Consider the following 20,580-nt stretch of genomic DNA (forward strand, 5'->3'; position numbering starts at 1 on the left):
ACAATTTGAAAAGAAACACATGGCCTCCTAAAAACCAAAGAGATTTTTAAAAAGGAATGAAAGGAGGGGCTGATGTCCTAATAAACTGCCTCAGGAGGCCTGAGATCCTATCACAGCACCTAAAGAACAGTAATCCATTCAATGACTCATTTCTGGAGAGCCTACTATTTTCTGAGAGCTCAGAATACAAAAACGGATTAAGAACTGATTTCAGTCCCTAAGTACCTAACTCTAGGGAGTGAGAGGGATACTCTTTACTATGGGCTGTTTGACGATGTCGGATTTGTTTTCTACTGTTTTCCAACATGAACCAAAAGTCCCTTCCACGGGAGCAGCAGCAGTTGCCGGACTTCCCTCAACACGAGCCAGGCTGTAGGTCACAGCCATCCGAGCGGGTTTAACTGCCAGGCTCAGGGTCGCAGAGCGCGGAGAGACTTTAGCGGACTGAAGACGGCTTTCTTTGTAGGCGTCTTGGATTGGAGCTGCGCTAAACGGGCGCGTTTGGCAGCGTATTCAAATCGCGCGCCCTAGCAGTCGCTTTCCGGAGCTCAAGCATAAAGATCGTGGATATGGTACCCGTGTGTTCTGCCGCCTGGTCTGTGCGCTAAGGCTCGCTGACTTCTGGCACCTGGGAGAGCGGGCGCTGCGCGAAAGCCCAGGTTGCTCCCAGGTGGGCGCAGCCAGGACGCCAGCCGGCGGCGACCTAAGCGCCGCCTCTGCTGGCGGCACTACTTCCTGGTTGTTTTGCCCTTAAGTAACATGGCGGCCGGTTGTCTTCGGCGGGGCCCATTGCGGCTGCTCAGAAAGCCAAGGTAGGGCACTCGGGTCTACAGCCCGCCCCCCGACGCCGCGCTGCAGTGTGAAGCCTGGTCTGGGCAGCTAGTGGTAAAAGGGATATAGGAGCAAGCCCAAAACGACTAGGACCCGGCGCCGTGCCACGGTGTGCCCACCCCTCGTCTCCCGGCACCAAGGCTGCTGGAGCCCAGGGTGTTTTTTCCTTGTCCCCGCCACTTCCCAGTCCCTGGCCCAACATGATACTGACCAAAGCCCAGTACGACGAGATAGCCCAGTGTCTAGTGTCTGTGCCGCCTACCAGGCAGAGCCTGAGGAAGCTGAAGCAGAGGTTCCCCAGGTAAGTGTCCGTCTCCACTCGCACAGCCCTTTAGCCCTTTGCCTGCAGCGGCTGTGTCTGGGCGTCCCAGCCAGCGCTCAGGAGCCACGTGTCACACATGAGCGGGGAGGAACAAGAGTGTCTGGTGTTAGGAGGTCAGGGATGTGAAGAGGTTTCTTCTTTCACAGTCTTCCAGAAGAGACTCTTAAATGGATGAATCCCTGGTAGCCTTCCAAGGCCATGAAATTAAATTTAAGTCCATTCATGTTTATGGAAAACTTGCTGTGTTCTAGGTGATGGGTGCACATAGTAGGTGCCTCATAAGTGTCTAGTGGTTAATTGACAGATGCTAGGAATGAATGATGGTGGCAGGGCCCTCTCAAAGTGGAACTACAAATTGTAGATTCAGAAGGAGGAAATGGAGGAGCCTTTTCACTTGGTCCCTGGAAACAAACAAGGGACCCCAGGCCTGAAGGGGCCTCCTCCTGTTCACCTTTGACCCTAAAGCAGTTAATCGATCTCAGTCATTCTCAGTCCAGTCAGAGACTGACGCTCTAGGGATTCCACTCTTGGGGCAACACTGGACGTTTCAACAGCCATGTATATACACATTCCAGGTGTATTTCATACTTCCCACCTCCCCAGAACTCGTCTGTTGTTGGTGATTTGAAGATTATCCAACTTTCTAAGAAGGGACGTTAGGAACTATATATTATAGACTTAGCTCATTTTAAAGATGTGTGCACCGAGGCCCAGACATTACACAAAGAACCAGTCTAGGAAAATGAAGTTATTATATTTTGGCCGAGTTAGAGTATAGCATGTTTGTTTACTTTTCTTCTGATTGGAAACCAAGTCCAAATTTGTACCATTTTTGTGTGTGTGTGTGTGTGTGGCACTGAGCATGATTAACCCCTAATGGAGAGCCTCTCTGGGCTTGAGCTGTAGCTCAGAAACAGATACCATCAGAGAAATATTTTCTTGAAGAACGAGAGATTGTTGGATCATTGGTATTAATAAAGTACAGATTGAAGAGTAAATTAAAGGTCTTTTATGACCTCAGGTTTTTTTTTGAAAGACTCAGTTTTCCTAATCTGTAAAATGAAGGAATTTACTTTTTTTTTTTTTTTAATGTTTTATTTATTTCTAGGAGAGAGAGAGAGACAGCATGAGCAGGGGAGGGTCAGAGAGAGAGGGAGTCACAGACTTTGAAACAGGCTCCAGGCTCTGAGCTGGCAGTCAGCACAGAGCCCGACGCGGGGCTTGAACCCACGAACCGCGAGATCATGACCTAAGCGAAAGTCGGACGCTTAACCGACTAAGCCACCCAGGCGCCCCTGAAGGAATTTACTTTTAATATTATTCAGGTATAATTAAAGGAAATATTTCTCCTTTCATAGTTTTAAGATTTTTTTTATCAGACTTGCTAACAAGGAACAAAACTGACCAATTTGAATTTAATTATCTTTCATTAACTCTGTCAGCTCTGCCAATGAACAGTGGAATGGGTGAAGGCTAGTTAGCTAGGGAAATAGGTAGATTTTTCTGGGCAGTTTTAAGGGAAAGCATGCATTTTGATTTTCTGTTCTCCTTATGTTCTTATATTACTACTGTATTTTTGCTTTTCTTTCTTCTCCTCTTTTTCCTCACCTCTTTCTCTCTTTTTTTCCAGTCTTCTCCATAAGAGGTAGCCTCCCCTTAGGCTTACGAAGGAATTATGAAGTACCTGATGACAGGTGCCCTCAGTTTAGGGCACCATGCCTATTCTCTGATGCTCTTTTTTTTTTTTTTTTTATTCTTATTCATGATGTGGCCAAATAATTGTCATTTTTCCCAAATACCATTCGGGGAATAAATAACTCTTCTTCCACTGGAAACTTTATTTAGAGAGTCTGTTGCTACTACTCTGCAAAGGAATTAAAGGGTCATTCAGCAGCATGGGTGGGATTCTATACACAGCGTGACTTTGGAGTTGGCTTCATAATTTTCATTATGGCACTGTTTTACAGTCATTGGTGGGGCACCTGGGTGGCTTAGTTGGTTAAGCGTTGGACTCTTGATTTCAGCTCAGGTCATGATCTCACAGTTTAGTGGGACTGACCCCCCCCCAGCCCCCCCCCCGCCCTTGTGGGCTCTGGACTGACAGCACCAAGCCAGCTTGAGATTGTCCCTCTCTCTCTGACCCTCTCCTGCTTGCACTCTCTCTGTCTCTCAAAATCAATCAATTAAAAACACACACACACACACAAAGCAAAACAAAAATCAACCATCGTGTCAAAAAAAGTAGTGAGAAAATGGCATTGTTTTACACTTTTGCACGTCTCTTTAGTGGTTGCCTAAGTAGAAGGAAGACATCTGCTTCTGCATTCAACCTGTTGTAATACATTATTTTGATTAAGGAATATGAAGAAACCCTGGCCCCAGATAAATGTAATTGGAAAAGATAAGAGTAATGTAATAGAATTTTTAGATAATTTTAGATATTTTTGTTACTACATACAACCTAACAAGTAATATTTTCTTAAAGATTAATTGCAGTGTAGAAGGTGAAACCATATCATGGAGCTTTTCACTCTCAATGGATATCCAGTATCAATAGATATTGCAGTCCATTGGCCTGTCTTGAACTTTGAGTGGATCTTTCACCCATGCATTACTTTTGTCATCCGTGTGTGTTTTGTTTGCAAAATGTTGGCTGTGAGTCATGCAAATCTTCCATATGTTGTCACCTTTCATTATACAATATCAAAAAATCATATTTGTTAATATCCCCACTGTGAGAAAATATTTTCTAGATACCCACATCTGAATCACTATACTTTGTTCATTGCTCATTCAAGTATAAATGGTGTCCCATGGAAAAAGCAGCTAGTTCAGCTCTCAATCATGTAAGTGTTCTCCCTTGAGTCACGCATCATATTTCAGTATGCAGTAGATGTACTTTGTATTTTTTTTTAAAGTATATTTATTTATTTTGAGAGAGAGAGAGAACCAGTGGTGTAGGGGTGAGTAGTGGGAGGGGGAGCACAGAGGATCCGAAGGAGGCTCAGTGCTGACAGTAGAGACTGACACAGGGCTTGAACTCAAGGAACCATGAGATCATGACCTGAGCCAAAGTCAGATGTTTAACCAACTTGTTATTTTATCATACAGAATGTTAAAAGGATATGTATTCAAAGATTGAGATTTAATAAAATTAATAATAAGTGAATCTGAAGATATTCTCAGGTGAAGCTGGCCTTTTTATTTTTATTTTTTTGCCCTGCAAGTGTGTGGCAGGGAAATTTCTAATGACCCCTAGAATAGTTTGCCTGGCCTTGAGTTGTGCATACCTACCATTGGTTTTGCACAATCCATGCAAATTTCACACAGAGGAAAAGGCAAATCATGTCTTATTATTTCCATAAAACAATAGTTTTGACTTTATAGACCCCTGAGAGGGTCTCAGGGCCTTGAGGAGTCCATTGACCACACTTTGACAACCATGAGCTATTTCAAATCAAAGAATATGTATGTTTTGAAGGATTTTGGTGTGTTACTATCAAAATGATTCTACTAATCCTATTACTGGCAGCTCATGGGACTATCTGGCTCCGCAACTTTGGCCAGCAGTGAAGAGAGGCATTATTTAATCTTTAATGTGAAAGATCAAGAGTGACATTTTGTAATTTGCATTTTTTAATATAATGGACTATCTATTTCCCCAATTGTTTACCTACCATTTAATTTTCTTCTTGAATTACCTGCCTGATGTCCTCTGTCCTCTGCCTAGTTTTATATTGGAGGGTTTGCTAATACTGTTTATTGATTTGTCATTGTTTAGTGATCTGCATATATTAAGGATGTTGATCCTTTATATGTAATATTTGTTGCAGATATTTTCCACTTGTTTTCTTTTAAATATTCTGTTTTTTATATGCTTAACTTTAAATTTATGCTTTTTTTTTTTTTTTTTTTTTATTCAGAGGAAGTCCTGCACTGTCCTAAGATATGGAAACTAATTCTTCACCTAAATTTTCTTCTAGATTCTTTATGGCTTTCTTTCTTAATCTTTTTTTTTTTTTTAAGTTTATTTATTTATTTTGAGAGAGAGAGAGAGAGAGTGCAAACGAGTTGGGAGAGGGACAGAGAAAGAGACAAAGAGAGAGAGAGAATCCCAAGCAAGCTCTGCAGAGCCCCATGTGGGGCTTGAACTCACAAACCACGAGGTCATGACAGCCGAAGTCAGATGCTTTACTGACTGAGCCACCCAGGCACCCCTGTTATTCTTAATTACTTAATCTGTCTAGCTGATATTTATTTTATTATATGCCCAACGATAAACATGTAGTTTAATTTCTTCTCCCACCCCCCCCCCCCCCCCCCCCCACTGTGGCTTCTGTTTGCTAGCCTCACTTATCCATGACTTATCTGTTTTCCCTGAAATTACAGATTTATGCCTTTACAAGTCACTGTGTTGAGCCTGGGCAGACCCCTTAACTACTTTGTTCTTACAGTCCTCCAATTTAAAATGAAGGGATAGGACTTTGTGATGTCTAAAATTGTACAACTCCAAAATTCACTTTCCTGATGTATCACAGCATACTTTTTTGTTGAGATTAGCATCCATCAATGGTTCTTGCTTGAAACAGTTATTACTAGTATTTGCCTAGTGGTGATTTTCTCTTTCTCTTATTGGAATACTCTTTTAACTAATATCCTCTACTACCACCATTTCATGTGAAACAGTCCATCCCACAGTCAGCTCATGATTTTCACTGTTACCTGTAGTTCATTCGCCTCTTACGGCGTTTAGTCTGTAATAATTCACTGTGTGCTCACTATGTCTGTGGCACTATGTGAATGTTTTGTAGAAAACAGGACAGTGTAGTAATTATGTTTGAATAACTTGTAGTCTGAGGAAAGAGTTTAAGACACATCCAATAGCTATAAATTATTCACAGAATGTTAGAAACCAAAGGATTTGTGGAACATCATTTAGTGCACGTATGTTTAATCAAGTGGGTTTCTTAGAGGAGATATACCCTTGTTGGAAATTCTTTTGCTAGTAAACTAGGCCCTTTGGCACACGTTTAATTTTGCCCTGAGTTCCCTTCTTTTTTATTAGTTATTTGGCTGCTATTTATGCCTATACAAACAAGTCATAAGTCAAACTCTTGATACTATAGATCTCTGCCTTACTGCCTTATCTTTTCCCTTAAGGATAGCAGTTCAGGTGTTTCTAAGAGTGCCTTCCTCGTTCTTAAGTATGATTTTTGTCTTGGCCCCACAACATCTGTTGTTTTCCCACTCTTGGGTCACAGTATAGGCAACCAGTCATTCATGTGAGGCTGTTCCTAGAGAAATCTCCAAAGGAGTAATGAAAAGCTTGTTTGCCTGGGCTCCCTGTATTTAAACCAATAGAGTTAGTTCATTTTCTTGGGATCTTTACTTCCTCTGAGAACTTGAGTAAAGGCTGGTTCTCCTGTGTGTTTGCCAGGGTGGTTCTTGATGGTGGACCCAGGATCCAGTCTAGTCATGAGGGGAGTAGCAGAGGGACATTCTTGGGACAAGCCTAATTTTACTTAAGTTTTATATTTGTGTAGGGTGGCTTAGTTTAATTTGGTGCTACCATTGACTACAGTCATCCTTTTTTGAATAATGTCACCCACCCCCAGTGCTGCCTTTTAAGGCATCCTCTTTTTCCATAGGGACCTTGCATTCCACTGTTGCTTCCTGGGGGATTGACTTGGCTTTGCCTCTTCACAGTTGCCTCATCTATAAAAGAAGGGATGGAGATCCATTGTGGAGATGTAGAAGATGTAGGATTTAAACCCAGACAGAGTCTGGCTCCAGATTTTCCTCTTACTCTGTGTATTGCTTCTCGCCATTCAGTCCCTTTAAAGCTGTGGGGAGGATTAAGTAAAATATGGCATGTAAAACACTTCGCATAGTGTAGACATTCTGGTAGGTATTTAATGGATGGTAAATGTGATTATTGTTATTATTAGAATTTAGTAGGTAGCTTACAGAAGAAGAGATGCCTTTAACCTTTTAAAACAAAATTTCATTTTGATAGGGATCAGTTAACTGTCTAGCTCTGAACACATGGATTTAATCAGTAGTTGAATATGGCCCAGATATCAGAAACTTTTCTTAAGTCTTTCATAGTAGTATATAATGCCATTTAAAAAAAAAAAAGAAAGAAATGGGGTGCCTGCGTGGCTCAGTCGGTTAAGCGTCCAACTTCAGCTCAGGTCATGATCTCACGGCTCGTAGGTTCGAGCCCCGTGTCGGACTCTGTGCTGACAGCTAGCTCAGAGCCTGGAGCCTGCTTTAGATTCTGTGTCTCCCTCTCTCTTTGACCCTCCCCTGTTCACCTTGTCTCTCTCTCTCTCTCTCACTCTCTCTCAGAAATAAACATTAAAAAAAATTTAAAAAAAAAAGAAAGAAAAAACTTTGAATCCAGATGTACTGATTTTTAAGAATTATAGTAGCACCATGGCAGTCTATAATTAATACTGGTTTACTTAAGTTGGAATATTATTCCTGTTTGCCTTGTTCTCTCATTTGATAGTTGGTTCTCAATTTGTGGTCAATTTTCTATTCTTCTGATAATGTTGTGGTGAACCTGAGTTCCAGAATAATGACTGAGAATAGCTTGTAAAGGGAGAAAAAGTCAGTCTTTTATTGAGCTGGAAATTCTTTTGGTGGTTTAGCTAAGGAAATAGGACTAATTTCCATGAACTTCAGAAATAGTACTCATATACTTAGGAAACATACCTAGGAGTATTTCTGTATTGATCACTAGTGCAAATTAGAGAAGAAATTCGTCTAAAAAATGGGCCTAAGAAACGAATATGATTATTTCGTGTATTTCCTTTGGTCATCTTTTAAATTTTATTTATTTGCTTTGAGAGAGAGAGAGGAAGAGAGAGAGCACGGGAAGGATAGAGAGAAAGATTCCCAAGGAGGCTTTGTTCTGCCAATGTGGAACCCAACACGGGACTCAAACCCATGAACTGTGAGATCATGACCAGGGCTGAAATCAGGAGTCAGACGTTTAACTTGACTGAGCTACCCAGGCGCCCCTTAGTCATCTTTCAAAACAAGATTTTTTATTTCATAAGATTTCAGGGTTTTATTTTGTTGTCGCGTTGTAGCCTAGCTTTAAAGACTCATCAGGAAGATCATTTTATTAAGTTTGTGGCACCTTGTGCTTTGCTGAGATATTTGTGCCTTCTTGGATTTGCATGGTTGCAAAAGTGAGATGAACTTGAATTTCCTACAAAGGAGTATTTGGAGCAAAACTCAGATAATGTTATTTTGAGGAGAACCTACATGCTGGCTCTATTTCTTATTAGTTTGAGGGGGGAAATTTTCATGTTATTAGATTATCGACTTCATTTTAATGTCTATATTCAGGCATCAGACTTTTTAGTCTACTAAGTAATAACTCATATCAGGATGTTTACTGATACAATAAAGAGGAATTATATATCTCCCTAGGAGAAAAATGTTCAATAGATGTATAGAGTAATAATATTTTATTATTTGATTTTCAGCAAATGTTGACTGAAAAAACCAGTATGTTTTTATTACACATTTTGTGCAGTTTTGCCATGTTGCTTGAATTTTCCTTAAAAACAAAACAACCAGTATACCAATACTTGTCCAGAATGATTATGAAAAGTGACCTTAAAATAGAAAACTAATGCACTGGTATGAAAATCATTTGGGAGATGGGTAAAGAATAAATTTGCAAAAATAATTTTTTTTCCTTTATTTTCATTTGTCTTTTTCTTGAAAGGAAATGTTTTCAGATGTTTAATTAAATGCATCTTTCTCTTTCTCTCTTTTTGCTGTCAGATTGCTTATACCATGAGCTGGTATGCAGTGGACACAGTAAAGGTGCTGGGGTGCAGCTTCTAACTGAATGATGAGTCTCTCTTTCTTAGGGAAACAGAACAGACAGCTGGATCTAGGATCTAGGATGGTTCGCTCCAGGGGTTTTAAGGTCCGCATGGGGCTGTCTGTGCTTCATGTATTACAGACAGTACATGGCTGCTCAAGAGTCCACCCCCTACTGTCCACTTTGGGCGACTAATCCTTGCCTCTACTTTTCTTTCCTCTTTCTTTCTATCCTGACCCTTCAGGAAGCATCTTGATAACACTGAAGAGTTACTAGTTCTCCTTCACACCTCAAAGCTTCCTTCTTGCCAGAGTCATGAGATTGACCATGTCAGCTTTTTCTAGGGCTTTCTCTTGACTGAGGGGTGAAATTTTCTGTTCCTTCTGGTTTCAGGACAGTGAATCAAGTTTGGGTTTTTGTTTTTGTTTTTGTTTGTGTGTGTGTGTGTGTGTGTGTGTGTGTGTGTGTGTGTGTGTTTTGACCTAGGTTGTTATTCACATTGTCACCTGATAAACACATCGTTGAGATAATGGAAAGCTCTATAATTTTCTATCCAAAGGAAAATGTTAAAATATCTTAGGACTTATTTTCTTCATGCACGTTAAATATTGAGATTCAGTTCCTAAAAATGTTTGAAGACTTTTGAACTTAGAGAAATACCAGCTAGACCACAGGAATAAATATTTTGAGTCAGAGAAAAGCAGTACAAACAGAGGAAAAAATAAGTGGATTCATGCCTCTTGATTAATCAGTCAGATAAGTACTTGCTGGGCCTTTCCCTGAGCAGGTGCTGGTCCCGCTAATTGGAGCGATTCTGTCTGAAGCTTGGGCTTTTCCTAAGATTGTCCTGGGTGCTGTAGTTAAATACAAGACTAAGACTTTAAAATACATGGTAAATTGCCCCCCCCACTCTAACATAACTCCTATATTTCTCATATATTTATTTTTATCATTGTTGAGACCTGTCCTTTCCTCCAGACTCAAGAAAGGATGAGATATGAACTCTACTCTTTTATTTATCCTGCTCTAGGAAATAGAAGACATAGCAGACCCTTGATACTTACAAGGGTTGTTACTTAATGACTGCTGAAAATCCCCAAATATGCAGCCAGCACCAGAGAGGATGGCAAAGGTCTAAAGCTTTGTACTGCAGGTGTTTGGTTAAGCTCACCTATTAGCTAGTTGACTTGCTCTTCGTCAAATCAGCCTAGTGGTGTGAAACATTCAGATTTCTACTCAGTAAAGTTATGAATTATGTTTGTCATAGATATTTGTGATCACTTTCCGAGTGTCCAAGATTGGTATGTTTAATCTCAGAATGCTCTGGGTACCTAGCTGTAGTGCTAGGGTGAACTGAAACACAGAGTGAAATCTCTCTGTGGTTCATTACTCATGCCGGTGCCAACACCTTAGTCTCCTTAGATTCTAGAACTTACAAGATGGTGTTTAAGACTAGCAGGGCAGTGAGGCTCTTTATATGGGTAGCCTTCTTGGTAGATGGGATATGGGAGAGTAAGGTGTAATTTAAAAGCATCTTCTTACAGTCACGTGTGAAATTAGACTGGCTATTTATTTTTTTCAATTTTTTGTTTCTGTCTATAACTCTTCCAAGCGGATATCATCTTTTGCTCAAGGTATATTACATTGCTCTTTGTTTTTGCTGATAATATTGGTAAGGAAAGCTAATAAAATTTGAAATTAACTTGCACTTCAAGCCCCATTTAGCTAAGATAGTAAATGGACCGGGGATGTGAGAGACTCTTCATTGTATAGCATTAAAAAACCCCACAGACTCTTACAGTCTAGATGTAACAAATAGCTCACAAATATCATTTCTTAACTGGTGAGGTTAACATAATCTAGATTCTTATTTCCTGAGGCCAACTAAAATACATATATAAAGATAAAATACATTTATCCATCAACTTCTAACATTTTGAATTTTTGTTTGTACTTTGGAGGGCCTGTTTGAGACTCTGCCTGTGCTAATCACAAAAGTTTCTTCAGAGGGACCTGTATACCTCTCTTATTACTTTAGACTCAGTGACTTGCAGCAAGTTGGGTTGAGATAGTGGTTGGAGATCATCATCTAGTCAAATTGCTTAATGCCTTGTATGCAGAAACCAAGGGAGGGGGGCCACCCAGTGGGTGATTTGAACAAAGTTCCACCTCTGGAGGCAAAGCTCCCTTCATGCTCTCTAACTAGATCTCAGACTCCCATCTGTGGAGGGGAGAGGCAGGTATCCGCAAGGAGAGAATGAATGAAGCTGGCCCGGTTGAGACTGCGGCACAGGGAAGGGACAGTTGTGTGCACTAGCATGGCAGCCGCAACCTTATGCCAGCCATCTGGCTGCGCGGCAATGTGGGCCCAGTGCCGCCGAGTCTTTTATTCTCTAGAAAGCAGCTCTATCTCTCACTTTTTAGAAAAAAATATTCTGAGTTTTAAATGTTGTCAATTTGTTGGAATTTTTTTAAAACACTGTGGGCCAATGGTTTCCTGGCCAAACAGAACAAGTCTGTGGGCTGAATTTGGCCTCCGGCCAGTGGGTGCTGGAGCTAGCTCTTTCCAGCTTGTGAGAGCTGATTATAAGTATCTTTTCCCCATTCTACAAACTGTGACCTCACATCAGTAGCTTAAAATCAGCCACAGTGGGAGTGTTTACACCACAGAAATTGGCTAACGTGTGACAAACCTGGGCTCCACCCACTGCCACCAAAGGCATTTCTTAGGCTCCTCGTACCACTGCCTGCTAGCACCAATTTGAGACTTTTGCATTGCACATTATGATCCTGTAGCATGTCTTTTCCAGAATTTTTTTTAACCCAGTTTATTCTGTTTGCTTTTTTATATATAGCTTTTTTCCTAATAAGGGCTCAAAATACTTACATATGTGTTTCATTTATTCTCATAATATTTTTGTTGGTCTATCCTCCCTTCTCCTTCTTTTTGTACAAAGAAAGGATACATATATTTTTTCCCTACCATACTGTGGGAACTAGAATTCTAAGCCTTAGCTGTACCTACTATATTGTTGGTATTGTGATACATAGTATAATGGACATAGGATTGAATTCACCTGAAGAAAACGCTGCTTGGTTAAAAAGGGAAAAAAAGTCATATATGTATGGCTCAGTTAAGGAAACTTGATCTCTTTCAAAATAGATGAATTAGCTAAATATAGGGATATTAGAGTGATTCTTTGTCCTCTGTAAGAATTCGGAAATGCTCAAATGGTATGCCTGAGGGTTTATCATGTCAGAAGTTATTTTTTTTTGAGGAACTTCAAGCTTCGTTGTTACATCTTCAATTGGCAGTTACTCCAGTATATATGTATATAAAATAAAGCATCTCTATAATTATATTGAAAAACAGTGGAAAGATACCCAGTTGATTATAATTTGATTTTGTACAACTTTATAAAAACTCAATTATCACATGCTCAAATGTGTTTTTTTCCTACGTTGAAGGTGTCAGTAATAAAATAATAGGACAGTGTACAGCTAAAACAAATGGATAATAAAATCAATAACATTAGGCAAGAATATGTGCATTTTAGAATGATAGGAAATTCTGTGTGGGGACAAGCCCACATGAGTGGGCTGGCCAGGTGGTATTGAGTTTGGCAGAGTGGTCATAGCCTGTGCTTGACCTTGGGTGGTTTATTAGCTCTCTTTGATTATGGTTAATTATTTTATGAATCGATAGGAGGCAAAACCCATTATTGGGAACGCCAGGAGGCGGTTCAGTTTCTTGTTGTAAAGGCAGTTTTATAAATTGGCTTAAAGAACTTTGTTCTAGAAACAGCCATATGAATTCTGGCTTCATGACTTACTTGCTAGGTGACCTTGGGGAACTTTCTTCACCTCTTGGTGCCTTATTTATAAAATAGGATTCTTGTGAACCTGAGACAGTACATACAAAATGAGTAGCATAGTTCCTGATACTGCGCTGAATAAATTTTTGCTGCTGCTGTTATTGTTACCATTATTGAGCAAAAGATGCTCATTCTGATGGAATTTATGCTTATAATAATTAGACTCAGGACATCAGAACCGAAAACATTTTGCCTAAAGCCAGCCCCTTTATTTTCCAAGTTTCCCAAGTGTTTTTCATTTACCCCCAGGATAATAGGAAACCTACTTTTAGCAAATTACAGTAAAGTCTTTAGATGATACTAGCAACCAAGATGTGATATTTTTCGGGACGACAAATGAGGATATCTAAGTTCCGGTTGATTCCCCTTCCTCCTAGAATAAGTGACAATGTTAAAACCTGAGAATTTTGAAGTATTTTCTTGTCTCATGACGCCTCAGTATCACCTCACAAATTCTGGAATCTCTTTTACTTCTGCTTCACCTTGATAGCAAGATGGTTATGAATTTATGAAGGATAATAGGATGAATACCAGCTTTGGAGGTAGGCTTCCACCACCACGAAGTAGCCTCAGCCCAGTAATGCTGTGAGTTCAGGTGTAAGTGTTCCAGGACATGGAGGTTTTGTGGGATGCCCCAGATCCTAACATGAGTGTAAACATTGATTTTAGCATTTAATGTAGGTATTAATAAATTTGAAGAATGAGTGTTTTTTAAACAGTCCTAAAATCTGTTCATGCTACTAATACTGATTATAAAAAGACCTTGTGGTAAACACAAAGAAATTGCATAAACTTTTTAAAGAAAATAGATTTATTGTCCCTTTAAGGCTTTGGTTATTATTAATTACAATGTATTCTAGAATGCTGCCTGCAAAGAATTTGCTTAATTTATCTTATTTGTGCAGTTCTGCTGATCATATCGTTGCAATAATAATGAGTTGGGCAAGATAGTAATTCTTCCCCTGCCTTTTCTTATTCTGTTTATTATAGAGCATATCTTCTAGGTTCTAGGTCAAAGAGAGGCTTTTAGGTTTAGACCTACTTCATACTTCACTTAAGCTACTCAGGTCAGATTGGAATAAAAATATTAAAACTGGTTTAAAACTGTGTTTTAAAAAAATAATAATAATACTTAACAATTTGAATGATAGTCTGAAAAATAGCGCCTGTAGCTGAAGATAATCGAAAAGTCATAATTACACTATGGATTGTATTTTGAGGCTAATGCCTTGTAACTCTTGTGGAGTGTGAAAACAAGACTTGGTTAGTTTTTATTTCATCCGTTGAAGGTGTGTAAGGAGTCTAGATCTGGTACATTGTCATGAAAAATATTTTATTCATGTTATAGCTTTTTGGACAATTGTATTCTGCTCTGTATTACAATGGCACAATAAATTGCTGAATATACTGTCTGCTGAATATGACTTTACCATGAAAAATTTGATGCATGGAGAAGGAAAGGTTGGAATATATCAACCTTTTCTGACAAGGGACTTTGAATTTTGACCTAATACAGGTGACCTTTGTGCGCAATAAAAGTGAGCTTAATCTTGAGGTCAAGGTCGAGGTGAATGGCAGAGCTTATGCTGATTGTAGGTACTTCAGAGCCTACCTAGCTATTGGCTAAATGGGAGTATGGCACTTTTTTTTTTTTAATTTTTAATTTTTAGTGTTTTCAGGAGCTTTTTAATTGCAAATTGTTTAGCTCTTTAACACTACCCATCTCCTCAAAGCTCAGCTGTCTGTTTAGTTGTGGTAAGTTCTTCTGTTTATTTATAAAGTTTAATGTTTCTGAGTGAAAGGTATGAGTGTGCTATTATTTTCTGTTCCATAGATAAGCTGTAGCTAAAAATAAAAATGTTCTTATGGCTTAAAGAAAAGCCAACTGGCATATATAACCTTGGAAATGAAAATATATCTTCTTTTAAGAGGTTTCTTTCTTTGACAAGTTGAACTCTTGTTATCTTAACTTTGGAACTGTTGGAAGAATTTTTAAGTAGTTTGTACCTTTATCTAGATTATAATTAAGAGAACTCATGAATTATTGTCTTAAAAGGTTTAGATGATTTACAGACTCGTTATTCCCTTGAAAGTTTCTTTGAGATGCATCCATTAATGCATTTACATTAGAATATTATATGATAAAAATACTTTTAAGGTTTTTTTGTGCTGTACATAAAAGGAAAATTGTTTTAGAACATAAATTTCACTATTAAACACCTCAACTGTTTTGTCATAGGTAAATCACACCGTAGCAAACATCAGAAAAAAAAAACCTGTCCATGGTATACTGTCTGAACACTTAATGAATATTCTGCCCAAATAATTGGTAGAAGCAGCAAACAGTTGGGGGAGAGTGTCAGAGACTCTAACGGAAAGAACTTCTACTCTTTTAATCGAGCCTGCAAAATATATTCCCCGGGACTGATCAGCTCTGAAGCACTGAGGTTTGATGATTGGAGTGGCAGGAAGCCATGCTTTCAGGACATAATGAATCGACGAGGCCATCCATCATTTGTTAGCAGACGCTGAAACGTGGGCTATGTGTGCAGAGGCCTGTGATTTAGTAAATACTTGGGAGATGAATAGAGCTTACACACAAGGGAAGATATTGCTGTCCTTCAGCAGCCTGAGACCCAGGCGCCTGCTGAGAAGGCCATCTGACGGCACATCATCAGTAACCGGCCTGTCACAGTCAGCGGTGCCCACCGACCATCGCCAGTATATTAAATGCATTTTTAATATCTGCTTCAGTAGATTTAATGAAGAAAATTTAGTTTCCATACTCCAAGCGCTGCTCCTTCAAGGGTTCTAAAGCATGGACTCTTGCCTACGTAAGGAAGGGGGAGGACCATGCCGGCAATTGGCAGAGTTGATGGAAAAGGACACTCAGACAAAATAACGCGCAAACAAAAAAAATGCTTTTAGCGGAGTTGGCATCTTGTTGATGTAAAAAAGCTCATTTTTTAAAAAAGTGGCTTTTGATTAGTTCCTTAAGCCCCACTTCCCTCCTTTGCTCACAAGCCCTTTCTCTAGGAGGGTTGAACCTGCTGGTAAGAGATGTGAGCCTTCTGATCAGAAAGGAAATATTAGAAGGGGAATATTACAGTTAAGCATAATTTGGATAGAGAGATTCAATTTTAGATTAGCTTGTATTTTGAGATACTGTTTTTTAGGATTTTTGCATGAATATATAAAGTAAGATTTTTCTTACCTAGTTGCTTCCACATTTTTTAAAGTTGAACTTCACTCATTAATCAAGTTGGTATATTTTAGTCTGGTGTCAGGCAGAACAGCTCACAATGAATGAAAAAAATCGTTGCCAACTTGATTAAAGAGTGCTCTTATACTTCTTGCATTATAATGTTTCTTTAAAAATTGTGCTCTTATACTTCTTACTATACTATACTAAACTATAATGTGTCTTTAAAAATTGTAATTTTGAAATGTTCTATTTTTATATTCTGGCGAAGTGTGTAGATTCATTCCTTTTTAATGAGTTTCAGTGTTGACATTATTTACTACAAAACAGCAAGACAACCAATTAGATATTGTTGCAAGCATGCACTTTAAGGGTTTCCCCTCTTGTTTAAAAAAAAAATCTAGAATATGCTCTCACGTTCACAGAAGAAGAAGCTACGGAATGGGACCTATAAATCTGATTCCTGCATGTGTCAAAACAGTAATGTATTAAATGCATATTATTATAAAAATTTAAGACATGTCTTAAACACACTTACATTTTTATAACACATGGCAATATTAAATAATACATTTCCTTGTTAGCATCTGTTTGCCGTCACTGTTGGCAAGACCTATGATTTATTGCTTAAATTAATGACCAAGACCATTTTGGACCTGATATATGCCCCTAAGCTTATTACATCACTAAATAAAATAAAATGTATGCACTTGTGACAGAGTTATTTTTATAATTGTTTATCCCTTTAAGTGCCCTATTCAGTGATTCACTGAAAGGTTCATAATGGTTGGCTTGTAACCAGAAAATAATCTCAGAAAGGTAAAATATATTTCTTGTCTAGAAATAAAATGCCAGAGTGATGGTGATGATAGGGGTCCCAGCAAGAATTTGCAACGCTCAAACCCGTCGTTCTTTTCTTCAGTGCGCTCAATTAACTCTTGTTGAATTTTTTTGATGCATGACTCCCCCCACCCCCGTTCTAAAGGCCGTCTGTTAATGCTGAGGCTCATCTTCGGATAAACCCTTCAATATGGGTAAAGTGGTTTTGCTCTGACATAAAGCTGCAAGGGTTAAATTGTTCTTTGCCAATGATTTCTCGGGTGCCATTATCATCATGCATTAAACTGAGCAAGATTATTTTCCTATTATTAGTTCTTTTCTTTCGGGAGATTGGAACTTTACTGTTTTTATACTGAACTCTATTTGACTTCATAGTCTTTATCTTTCCTTTCTGAGGGTGCAGCATGATAGACCCTTCAGTATTTTTACAGTAACCTGTTATTCATCTAAAGTCACTCTGCTGCCTGACTTGTAATACAATGTAATATGGCTTCGTGGTTTTCTGCTGCACATGAAGTATCTCATTGACTGTCAGCTCTTCTGTCACATGACGGTAAAAGGCAAAGTTCTTGAGAAGCTTCAGCCTTGCTTCTGGACTGCAGTATCTACACCTTGAAACAGATGGCAGCTCTTTGGGTACCTGAGAGTGATCCTCGTGGGAAGATGATTATTTTGTAGATTTCTTGGGACGATTCTCACTCGGAAACGGAAAAAGAAACTTAGTTCTTGAGAAAGATCTCTTTCTTGTCTTCAACTCACTTCTACTACATTTTAAGCCAAATAGTTCACTGGAAATGGAAACAGAGTTGGTTTTTTTTTTCCCCCCTCTTAGCGTTCTTTCCCAAGGCAGTGGATCTGATCAAGTTTTTAATGGTTCTTTCAAAAATGGTCAGGCCAACAAACATCTGTGTTTTTCTTGAAGAGCTACATTGGCCTTTTCGACTTTAGGCTCTCATCTCCCATTTCTGATCTTTATATCCTCTTTTTCATCTCATCTTCCTTGTCTGGGAGACCTGTCTCCAGATGAAACATTTTAAAGGAAAATTGATGAATAATAGTCATAAGTGCCAATGTCTACTCCCCCCTCTCTCTCTTCTGGTCCCTCCCTGCCTTTTTTGATCTTCGAATATTTGAATATTGGTTTAGATCCACTAAGAATTTTTTTTCTTTGACCCTTGTAGTTACTTTTACCTGTTCAGTTGGAATATATAATTCTTATCTTTTGCTTTCTATTTGATGGATTGTGAATTCCTCGAGGTTAGGAGCCATGTGTTTTGCTGTGGTTTTGTCTTCCACCTCCTTCCTTGAGAGCCTAGTACTGTTTTGTGGTTCTTTGTACAGCCAGTGAATTGCTACTAACTTTCTAATGTGGGCCAGTGGTGATTCGTATGATCTCTTTTGAGGAAGAGATAACCTCAAAGTGTGTTTTCTTCATTTTGGCCAGTACCATTCAGTCACGTACCATATAAAGGACTTGCTATTCTTTCCTAAAATTGTTTCCCACTCTCTGGGTCAGGATGTTTAAGTCCTATTTAAAAATATTAAAATATTCAGGAGGCAGCTAAGTGCTTAGCCTAGTGTACTACTTAACACTAAATGAAAGTAAAATATAACAGACATGGAGCCATTTGTTATATTTTAGTAGATGAAGCAATGGCAGTGTAAACCTTAACCTTGTAATTTTGTGAGTTCCACTTTATCATGTAGCTGTAAGGGTAATCAAAATAAATCACGGGAGATGAATAAATATTTTCTAGTGCTTTCTCTGTGCTTTCAGAAGTGATGTTTGATCCATGAAATTTTAGTAAGTGTATTAAATAAAACAATATGATGTGCACTGTGTCAGATCTGATAAATTATTCGGCATAGGACATTTATACAACATATGTTGAGCTGCTACGTGAACAGCTTAATGACTATAAATTATGTTAATGTGTCTTGCCATTTTTACATTTTGTTAAAAGTTGCGCGATTTGTGTCATAGACATTTGTCTGTGTGTTTGTCGGGGTGGGCAGGGGTGAGAAGAAGGCATACGCAAGGCACGGGTCATCCCTGCGATGTTGTGACAGTGATCCGGGCCCCTCAGCTGTGCGGTGTACGTAACACAGATGTTGGGGAGTCATCTGTCAGCCATGCCTCTCCTATGGAGTTAAAGTTCTAGAGGGAAAAGAATTTGACACAGTGCTGTCACTGTTACATTTTCACAATAGAAGAGCATGCAAATATTGAACCTCCTGCTTAGCAGTAGTGCCCTGTCTAATGTCTGTGCTGGTTAGAATAAAAAATCATGGGTGCATCTTGGGCTCAGAGATCTGACAAAGGTCATGCTATGTTGGGCATTTGAATTGGAAATTGTCTGGACTTAGATTTTATAAAGCTCCCACTGTTGTGTGTGGGGAGAATTTCAGCAGGGTTTTGTCCCTGGAGAGGCCTCTTAGGCCCTTTTCTGTCCTATGAATGAATTTAGATGTGAGGGTTACTCCTGCCTTAAAACTGTTAAGTTCATTTTGCATACATCCCTAGAGAGAAAAACTGGCAGATGCTTTTGTCTTGGAAGTGTTTAAAAGAAAACTGCAGAGCAGGAACAAGAGAGAAAAGGGGCCCTGTGTGGAGTCCCAGAACATTTTGGAAATGGCCAATATGCAGTTTTCATCAGTACGAAGGCGGGGTGCAATATGGTGCCTGTAGCTCACTAGGGAATATGAATGTTGATTAAGCATACTCCCAGGCTTTGAAATTCTGAAAGCAGTGTCAGAATAATGGATGTTGAGCAAATGTCAAGCATTTGTTAATTTCTCTGTTATTTGGAGTTTATCTACCATGATCAATCAAATAAACTAGTGCTTCTCTCTTGTGGCATGTGTCATTGATATGGTGATTAGGTGGCTAGAGAGACCTTCTGCTTTTTTTTTTTTTCCAGGTAACAGATTATAGAAGGGTAGACAGAGCTTTTTAGCTGAAGATTTGTTTATGGCTTGGTTTAGTAGAAACTTGGATGTTAACCGAGTACTTTGGTGGTGATATGAAAATCTGCAGCCACGTGCAAACGAAACTAACTGTGGTGCCATTTATGCCAAAAGAGCTGGTAGTGGTGCTCTGGTTTCCATCTAATATGGTTTTCATAGTTTATAAAACTTTGGTGTAAAACTGAGTGAAATAAATTCGATTCTGGAAGAATTCTGGCCTATTAACATCGGTAGATAGAGTTTTGGATCCATTTTTATTTTTGTCTCCCCACCTCTACCCCCACCTATACCTCTGTTTCAATTAATTCTCACTCAGCTGTTGACTTTTATTCTTGAGAGACTGGTCATTTGCTACATGGTTCAACATAATTTCTATTTTTTTAGGAAGCAATGCTACAATGTTTTGATGTCCCAGATAATCAAAAGTTTCTTTTCAGTAGTCACTCAGACATGCATTATGGTGAAGTAGTGTAAGGAGTAGTTTCCCTTTTAGAGTAGGAATGGCCTTACCAACTGGGATTTCATTAGGGTTGACACTAGGTGCCATGTTGAAGTCGTCTACCCCCAGCACAGCGTAACTTGGACTGAAAGGGGGTCTTTGTGTGAAACTGCCATGGCTGGAATCAAGGCCGATTTGTAATCAGAGATTTGGCCTTTTTATTTTTCCTGTCCTCCATTTTTTCCTCATAATCTC

The 20,580-nt window shown here is 39.1% G+C and overlaps 1 protein-coding gene across 5 annotated transcripts in view; it reads left to right on the forward strand.

The window, feature by feature from the left end:
• Window positions 1-772: 772 nt before the first annotated feature.
• Window positions 773-20,580, forward strand: part of CDIN1 (CDAN1 interacting nuclease 1) — a 208,575-nt gene continuing 188,767 nt past the window's right edge. The window contains exon 1 of one of the 5 annotated variants that reach the window (XM_039217964.1): window positions 773-812. Coding sequence is in view for 1 of the 5 variants with exons in the window: in XM_039217960.1 (XP_039073891.1) it covers window positions 1,032-1,132 (101 nt within the window). In the remaining 4 variants the exon portion in view is untranslated. Of the gene's footprint in view, window positions 1,133-20,580 lie in introns of all 5 variants that reach the window. The other 4 variants (XM_039217960.1, XM_039217963.1, XM_039217961.1 and 1 more) reach the window with 4 other exon arrangements.

The sequence above is a fragment of the Hyaena hyaena genome, unplaced genomic scaffold, assembly GCF_003009895.1.
Source record: "Hyaena hyaena isolate Hyena2069 unplaced genomic scaffold, ASM300989v1 scaffold_727, whole genome shotgun sequence".
Classification (NCBI taxonomy): domain Eukaryota; kingdom Metazoa; phylum Chordata; class Mammalia; order Carnivora; family Hyaenidae; genus Hyaena; species Hyaena hyaena.